Source organism: Medicago sativa, chromosome 1, assembly GCF_051527215.1.
Source record: "Medicago sativa cultivar Bolivia chromosome 1, Bolivia_mono, whole genome shotgun sequence".
Lineage (NCBI taxonomy): Eukaryota > Viridiplantae > Streptophyta > Magnoliopsida > Fabales > Fabaceae > Medicago > Medicago sativa.
In genome coordinates, this window is record NC_140749.1 from 59,565,927 (window position 1) to 59,575,185 (window position 9,259).

Genomic DNA, 9,259 nt, shown 5'->3' on the forward strand with positions numbered 1-9,259 from the left:
AAACCAAGAAATTTTTAGGTGTTTTTGATGTATTTCATTAAAAAATCACGTAATTTTGGAAAGTAAAATACCTCATGAAGAATTAGGAAGAAAATAAATGAAGATTTAAAAGGCCTCTAAAGATATTACAAGTTGAGAAAATTTTTGGAGGAAGAAAGTACTCAAAAAGAAACATAAAGCACAAAGAAATGAACAAAACAATCCAATTCATGATCAGAGAGGTAGCAAAAATTTAAAATTTTGATTTTCTTTTCATCGATCATTACAAATTTTACTGTGATTAGTGACAATATTGTAACCTCTTGAAGTGAAGAATCGATTTCGATCCCAGGTTCATAGAGAATTAGGGTTTTTAGTTTGCAGTTTAGGGTTTTGTAAAGTGGCTAACAGAATTCTACACAACTGAGTTCTATTTATAGACTCACTTGGGTGCACCATAGCCTATGATGTACTACTTTCCACTTAAAACACAATGTAACTTACGATGCACCACATTTTATGGTTTAATTAATAGATCATATTTATTAATTTTATTACGAAGAGTCCTACTTATTATTTCATAAATAAGTCATATTTATTTATATATTTTGTCTCATCTATATGTCTTATGTGTGTAACTTTATAGGTTCCCGTCACGTTGGTAATAATATTAAATCATATCATAAACAATGTTATCTAGTAATACATTGGTATTACTATATATCGTTGTTGTCACCCAAGTGACTAAAATGTTTTGTGATCTGACGAAACATTCTCCTTGATAATGATCATGCGTAAATTTATCCCTTTCCCTTTTATCAATATTGAACATAAGGCAAAGATTGATATTGAATTAATTCAGCATGGTCATGATTTGCCTTTTCATTTTTATTATTTAACTTATTTTGATCTCTAGTATTAGACATCTTTATAGATGTTTATTGTCACATCTTGGTCCATGTTATCATCATCGCTCGTGATCACTAGGGTGTGATCAGATACAGTGCCCCCATTATTTTTTGATTTAAAGGTGGATTTTTTTCTTAGAAATCAACATTGTTTGATTCTATAATCTTTTAACATTTAGGTCATAAAACCTTTTTTTTTTTATTTTTTATTAACATAACCAATGTATACACACTCAAAGTATCTACTTGAGAGTTTAACTCTCTTAGAGTCCAAACCTAAGTTAGACGATTTCAAGTTTCAAAGTAACACAACTTAGGTTATCTTTTCTTCAAAGTAAGAAATTTTTTTTTTCCGACCTAGGCACTCTATTTAGCACAAAACCACCAATTAATAAAATTATTCCCTCATCAATGAGATGTAACGCCGGAGTTAAGAAACAATTGACTCGGTAAACGTTCCATTATTTTTCTTTTCGCTTTATCATTCATTTGAGAAGAATAAGGAGCAAATGGCTCATGAATAATTCCTTGATCTTTATAAAAACACATTTAAGGTGCAAGAATTATATTGTGTGCCTATATTACTATGAAATCGTTTGATTTTCTTTTGAATTGATTTTCAATTGTAGTTACAAATTATTTGAACTTGTCAAGGACATCACTTTTATTTTCATCAGATGTACAAAAAAAAGAGAATTATATGTGCTTTAACGCATTCGCTTAGTTGGATAAAAAAATAAGAGTATAAACATACATATTTTTTTTTATTTAAAGGGAAATGTGAGGGCATAGTGAATTATGTTACCCACTTCAAACAAATAAATAAAATAAAAATATCAAGAATTATAAAGTCGATAAACAACATTTACAATCAATAAAAACATAAACAGAAAATGTATTAACAAAAAAGAAACGGAAAATAAATTAATATCACATTGTATGGTTCTATCTTTTGTTTTTTGAAAGATTGTATGGTTCTATCTTGTTTACATGATTTACATAAAAACCAAAATAAACAAAACAAAACTAAATGAAACGGGAAAATAGTTTACATACAAATCAAACACGTAGAATTCTCATGACTATACTTCATGATTCTTTGAGTGAGTTAATCTCATATTTATTGTCCAATTTTGGTGTCATGAATCATGATAAACAATTTTAAAAAGAAAGGTGAAATTAGGTTTTTTTGTGTTGTATGAAAGTTGGCAACATTGTATGATAGGAAGAGGGAGATGAAAATGATGAAAACCGCAATCCAAACCACACTGCACTATTTTGTGGCTAAATTAACTATTTTCACTCACATCTATGTATACATTTACAAATACACACACTCTCATATTCATATAATCAATTTGGAAATACACTTTAAAGTCTCAAAACTCTCTCTCTCTCTCTCTCTCTCTCTCTCTCTCTCTCTCTCTCTCTCTCTCTCTCTCTCTCTCTCTCTCTCTCTCTCTCTCTCTCCACCTTCTAAAGATTAAACTTTCTTCTAAGAATCTTTGTAGATTTCGAGGTCGAGATTGTTAGGGTGCTATAGGACTTGTAAGATTGGTTTCTCTCAAGGATCTTGGTGGAACATCAAGGATCTAAAAAAAAAAAAAAGAAGGCACTTTTCACCTCCTAAGGTAATTCTGGGGGTTTTTTCTCAACAATTCAAGGTTCAAGTGGAACGAAGCAGAGACATAGCAAAGACAAATTCTCTAAATAGATGTTCAAAGGATTGTATGAAATTAAACTTGAGATTCAAAGACCTTGTGGCATGTCCAATTTCAAGAGGTCTTGAAGATGGGATCTTGTGTGATTGTTTAGCATATAAGATTATGAATCGAAAGAATCTTTGTAATAATACACTTGTAAACATTTTCATCACAGTGAAAACTCGTAGAACAAATATATTTTTCTATGAAGAGAGGATGTACCCTTAGCAAGGACGAAAATCTCGATGTTTTTTTTTAAGGAAAATCTCGATGTTTTTTTCTCCCTTATTTTTTTAATTTCAGCAATTAATTGTGATATATGAATTTCTAGAATGGATTACCATTTGATTGTGAATGTTAATTTTACATTAACCTAATCTTAATTTCAATGATTAGAGTTTTTAAACACTCAACTTGTTAACAATCAAAAATACTTTCTAAAGGTTTCACAAACGAATATTTTGAAAAAAAGTTATTCACCCCCTCCCCTACCCTCCCCTCCAGCTTATTTGTTTAATCATCATATAGACTAACAACCCTTAGAGTGTAATTCATATTGCTTTATGAAAATTTAAAACTCTTTGATTTACTCTAAAAAATTGTTGATAAGGTCTTCGACAACAATGATTAACTCTTCACGAGTAAGTTCAGAATATACTTCATCATTATCTTCTGCATCAGAAGATGTTAATGCAATCAGAGCTAAATTTGCTTCCTCTTCATTTGAGTCAGGACAATCAACAACAAAATGAGACTTTTCCATGAGACTTTTCTTGACTATGTTCTTGAAGTTCCCCTTCTTGGAAATTTGCTTCTTAGTCTTGTCTTTATGAAGATCAGGACAATCAACAACAAAATGATCAGGTTTCTTACAGTTGAAACAAGCATTTGGTTCATCCTTCTTTTCTTTGTAGCTTGATCCTCTGACACCATTGCTTCTTCCAGGAAACATTTTCTTCTTATTGTTTCTTACATTTATTTTTATTATTTTTTTTGTGATTTTCAATTATGCAATTTTAATAATATACGCATTATTGTTCTTCAGATTATATAATCCAAACAAAGGATAATTTCGGAAAAAAAATTAGGGCACATGAGAAAGCGGAAAAGAAATAGTCTTAGCTATAGTATACAAGCGATTGACAAGCACGAATTTTAACTGGGTTGAGGCGTGTAAATTACGAACAATAATTTTTATGAAATTTTGATTGAAATTAATTTGTTTGTGATTAATATTATATTTATAAATAACATATATTTTGCAATTTTATATTGTTACAAACTATAATTATCTTTTTAAATGATACAATATAACAAATAGCTGTCAATAAAAACAAATATAAAATCTTTCCAAAAGTAATCATTGTTATAGAACAAATTGTTTACGGATATAATTGGGAAAATAAAAAAACTCAGATCAAAATCTTTTATTTTTTATTTTGTGGTGGTCGGGGTTTGAATTCTAGACCTTGCATATATTATGTGTTGTCTCTGCCAACTAAGCTAAGCCCACGAGAACAATTTTTATTTCCATTATGCATTGTCCCTACCAATTGAGCTAAACTCACAAGGACAATCTTCTATTTCTTTATATATACTCGATTCAGTTTGATTTGTTACACTTTTTAAATATAGGATCGAAGACAAAAAATTGGACATATACTCGTATTGTGTTTCTTACGCTTTTTATTTTTAATTTACTCTCACCCATTATCTTTTATAAAGGATAAATGACAAGGGCCATTATCTTTTTTAAAGGATAAATGACAAGGGAAAAAACTTTCTAACACTTTTTTTAATGTTTAAATTTACTCCTTTTTTTTTTTAAAGAATTTGAATTTACAATTATCTACTTGTTATATATGTGCGCTTTATTAAAAGTTTAGGGTAATTATCTAGTTAATTCATAATTCTCTTGCACTTCCTAAATATGTTATGTGAACTAGGGCTTATTAGGTAGGGTTTAAAACCTTTGAATTTGACTGTGTTTTGATGTAATTCTCTTGCCTTCGACGAATAAACAGAAGTTGCTGAGATGAAAATAATTCCTGGCCTCCTCTTTCCTGGTGAGAAGCCTCATGTGACCACCAACCCGCTTCTCAACTTCAATTTTGCAAAGAAGCAAGAAGCGGAAAGTAAGTTTGTGACTTGTATTTTTCCTTTTTAAGTTTCAACCATATTAAAATATCCTCACCCTTTGGTTTTTTATTTGATCAAAACAATGGCCAGATCTTTCTCAGAACATAAAGGTTGAGGCTCCTTTGATTTACTTCTATCTTCCTAAAAAGCAAGAAGTGGAACGTAATTTTGTACAGACAAAAGTTGCTAAGAAGCGAAAAGTAGAGAGAACAGAGTTTGAGTCTCGTGTGATTACCAACCAGTTTATTGATGAGAAGAAAGAAGTAGATAGTAAGTTTTACCCTTGATGTTGTAATAATATGTTAAGTTTTACTCTCAATGTTTTAATAATATGTTCAACCTGTTTCTTGTGACGACCAACCCTTTTCTTCTAGAGAGGACTCCTGTGACGACCAACTTGCTTGTTGCGGTGAAGCCTCCTGAGACGGCCAACCTGATTCTTGCTGAGAAGCCTCCTGTGATGGCCAACCTGCTTCTTAAGAAGCCTCCGGTTCTCAACCTCTATCATGCTAAGAAGCAAGAAGTGGAAAGTATGTTTGTGTCTTTTCTTTCTTTTTTAAGTTTCAACCATATTAAAGTATCATCACCTTTTGGTTGTTTATTTGATCAAAACAATGGATAGAAGTTGCGGGGAAGCAAAAAGTAGAGCGCACACAGTTTGAGTCTGGTGTGATTACCAACCAGTTACTTGCTAAGGAAGAAATTGAAAGTAAGTTTCTGTCTTGTCTTTTTCTTTTTTTAATTTTCAACCATATTAAAATATCCTAACCTTTATGGTTTTTTTATTTGATCAAAACAATGGAAAGAGTATTTTAAGCAAGACATGAAGAACATAGTGTATCAGCCTAGTATGTTTGAGCCTGGTTTGGTGCCCAACCTGTTTATTGCTGATCAGAAGAAGCAAGATGTGAAAAGTAAGTTTGTGTCTTGTCTTTTCTTTCAAGTTTCTGCCATATTAAAATATCCTCACCCTTTTGGTTTTTTATTTGATCAGAACAAAGGATGGAAGATGCTATGAAGCTAAGTGTATTGCGCATAAAGTTTAAGTCTCGTGCCAACCGGTTTATTGCCAAGAAGAAAGAAGTAGAAAGTAAGTTTTCACTATTGATGTTGTAAATGTAATAATATGTTAAGTTTTACTCCCAATGTTGTAATAATATGTTCTACTTGTTTCTTGTGACGACCGACCCATTTCTTGCAGAGATGCCTCTTGTGACGACCAACCCTTTTCTTGTAGATATGCCTCCTGTGACGAGAAACCTGCTTCTTGCGGAGAAGCCTCCTGTGACGACCAACCAGCTTCTTGCTGAAAAGCCTCATGCGATGGCCAACCCGCTTCTTGCTGAGAAGTCTCCTGTGATGTGGTACCCATTTCTCAACTTCTATCTTCCTAAGAAGCAAGAAGTGGAAAGTAAGTTTGTGTCCTTTCTTTTTTAAGTGTCAACCATATTAAAATAGTGTTGAGGATAAATGTTTAGAGATTCGACCAAATTAAAGTTTAGAGATTTGATCAAATAAATTAAAGTGTTGTTGAACGATAATTCAATGATGTGCGAATATGATCAATTACACCAGAATCGACTATCCATATTTGACTACCTCTATTTTGTTCTACAAGAAAATACATGATTTATACCTTCAATTTGCTTTAAAGAACCAATTCTTCTAACACTAGCTTGATTGACATGATGTGTGCCCTGCAAATCAGCATCAAATTGGTACAAATCCATTTCTGCAGCGGGTATATCATAATCCTGCATTCATTACTAGTGAGGCACATTCGGCTCTTTCTTCTTTCCCCTTCCCTGCAACTGGTATCTCTTTTTCAGAATGATTGCCACTATCCATTTTCTTACCACAATCTTCGCAGCTAAAGTATTTTCCCGTTGGCTTAGATCCAGGAGTGAAACCGTGCTTCTTAAAACAAGTTTCCATAGTATGACCACACAGTAAAACTCAAACAAAATTCTATGAATAATTAACCAAATCCTTCAACAAAAAAAAAGAATCATTAACCAAAATAATCTTATATTCAGATGAAGACATGAAATCCAATCAATTTTTTATTTGTTTGTTATGCTCTACAAACTTAAATGCAAATGGTACCAACACTTTTCTTGTAGAGAGGACTCCTGTGACGACCAACTCGCTTCTTGCCGTGAAGCCTCCTGTGACGGCCAACCTGCTTCTTTCTGAGAAGCCTCCAGTGACGACCGACCCGGTTCTCAACTTCTATCATGCTAAGAAGCAAGAAGTGGAAAGTAAGTTTGTGTCTTTTCTTTCTTTTTTAAGTTTCAACCATATTAAAATATCCTCACCTTTTGGTTTTTTATTTGATTAAAACAATGTATAGAAGATGCTAAGAAGCAAAAAGTAGAGCGCACAGAGTTTGAGTCTGATGTGATTACCAACCAGTTTATTTATGATAAGGAAGAAATTAAAAGTAAGTTTGTGTCTTTTCTTTTTCTTTTTTTAAGTTTCAACCATATTAAAATATACTCACCTTTTTGGTTTTTTTCTTTGATCAACACAATGGACAGAATATTTAAAGAACATAGTGTTTGACTTTGGTGTGTTTGAGCCTGGTGTGGTGACCAGTGGCGGAGCCACGAAAATTATAGAGCCTGGACAAAAAAATTATCGCAAAATATGGCGTGTTAAGAACGTTAAAATATAGCTTAACACAAAATATTATAAATTTGTAATAAACGACAAAATAATTATGAATTTTTAAAGTGTCAAAAACTCAAAAACAAAACAACGGAAATCTCGACCTATAAATCAAATTTTGAGCTCATTATTTGCAGAGACATCTATAAAAATACATAAAAAGGATCTGTAAAGTTTCATAGCATTTCGAAATCGTTTCAATTTATTTTGATTTTTCAACCAAAACATGCAAAATTAAAATTTTGTTCCTAGTAAGCGTATACTCACAGGTCAAATTTAGTTCCCTAATTTTGCAGGCATGACTAGAAGATGATAAGAACCTTCACAATGAAATTTTGTAGTTTTTAAATGAGATACAAATTAATTATAAATTGTTTAAGAAATTCATAATTATGGGGAATAAAAATTCATAATTAATTTGTCCCTGGTCGAAAAAATTTAATTTTTTGTGTGAAGCTATATTTTAACGTGCTAAACATGCATGGAAAAAATCATGAAAAAAGTCAACATCTATGTCACATTTTTATACTACGCGTATATTATAGGATAAAAAATAAGAAAAAAACTCGAATTACAATGCTAGAATATATGTTTTTTTATTTTACATGGTCAATTTGAACAATTAACCATTCAAAATAAGAGAGATGAATCTGCCAATAGTGTGCTAAATAAAATTAGGAGATAAATAAATACCCTTTCCGAGATCTCTTTGCGTGTGAGAATTTTCTGTTTTGCCCTTCTTTTTTTTAAGTAGAAAAAGGGCTATTGGACCGGACTTGGTACATAGAAAGTAGTAGCTGAGCCCGGGCTAGTGCCCAGGCTAGCTGGGGGGTGCCACCGCCCCTGGTGGTGACCAACCAGTTTCTTGATGGCAAGAAGCAAGATGTGAAAAGTAAGTTTGTATCTTGTCTTTTTCTTTCAAGTTTCTACCATATTAAAATATCCTCACCCTTTTGGTTTTTTATTTGATCAGAACAAGGGATAGAAGATGCTAATATGAAGCGAAATATAGAGCGGATAAGTTCAGCCCTCTTTCCTGCTGAAAAGAAAGAAGTAGAAAGTAAGTTTTTAATCTTGATGTTGTAATAATATGTTAAGTTTTACTCTCAATGTTGTAATAATATGTTCAACTTGTTTCTTGTGACGACCGACCCGTTTCCTGCAGAGATGTCTCTTGTGACCAACAACCTACTTCTTGCGGAGAAGCCTCCTGTGACGACCGACCAGCTTCTTGCTGAAAATCCTGATGCGATGGCTAACCCGCTTCTTGCCGAGAAGCCTCATGCGACGACGAACCTGCTTCTTGCGGAGAAGCCTCCTGTGACCACCAACCTGCTTCTACCTGAGGATTTTGCTAAGGAAAAAGAAGTCGCGTGTGCTCGTCCCTTTGTTGCAAGGAGGAAACGATCTTATTACTATTGCAACGCTTTTGACGAATTTGTGGCATGGGGTCCAAAACATTAGGACAATCACTCACTTTACACAATGAGCTCCCACAAAATTTGGATGTTGAGATCAGAAATCAGGTGTTTCTGTTGATTTTTGTTTTTTGTTTTTTGCCTTTTTTGAAAGAACAAAATTTATAGTCAATCAATTATATATACAACATATTTCAAAATATCCCTGTAGATATTTGTAATATTGTGTCTTCAACAGATATCTTCAGTCACTAAAAAATATCCATTTATTTTGTATGCTGAGATAACAAATAAAGTTATGTTGATTCTTTTTTTTTTTTGGGCAGAAACATTTGCACTGAATATCATTTTGATTTTGAATTTGAATTTACATAGTACTAAAATATGTTTCTTTTTAATTAAAAGCATTTCCACATTCCCCTAAAAAAAATCAAGATTCTAC

At 32.2% G+C, this 9,259-nt stretch overlaps 2 protein-coding genes across 2 annotated transcripts; both read left to right on the forward strand.

Annotated features, from left to right (window-relative positions):
• The first annotated feature begins 4,625 nt into the window (after positions 1-4,625).
• On the forward strand, positions 4,626-7,351 carry LOC146955911 (uncharacterized). The gene is made up of 9 exons (XM_085748984.1): positions 4,626-4,725; positions 4,820-4,999; positions 5,104-5,259; positions 5,352-5,438; positions 5,536-5,643; positions 5,724-5,819; positions 5,967-6,089; positions 6,832-6,990; positions 7,083-7,351. Exons 1-9 carry the CDS (start codon positions 4,626-4,628, stop codon positions 7,292-7,294), a joined length of 1,221 nt encoding a protein of 406 aa, XP_085605110.1. The 3' UTR covers positions 7,295-7,351.
• Positions 7,352-8,357: 1,006 nt separating this feature from the next.
• Positions 8,358-8,993, forward strand: LOC146955912 (uncharacterized). The gene is made up of 2 exons (XM_085724778.1): positions 8,358-8,459; positions 8,565-8,993. Exons 1-2 carry the CDS (start codon positions 8,396-8,398, stop codon positions 8,861-8,863), a joined length of 363 nt encoding a protein of 120 aa, XP_085580904.1. The 5' UTR covers positions 8,358-8,395; the 3' UTR covers positions 8,864-8,993.
• The last annotated feature ends 266 nt before the right edge of the window (positions 8,994-9,259 follow it).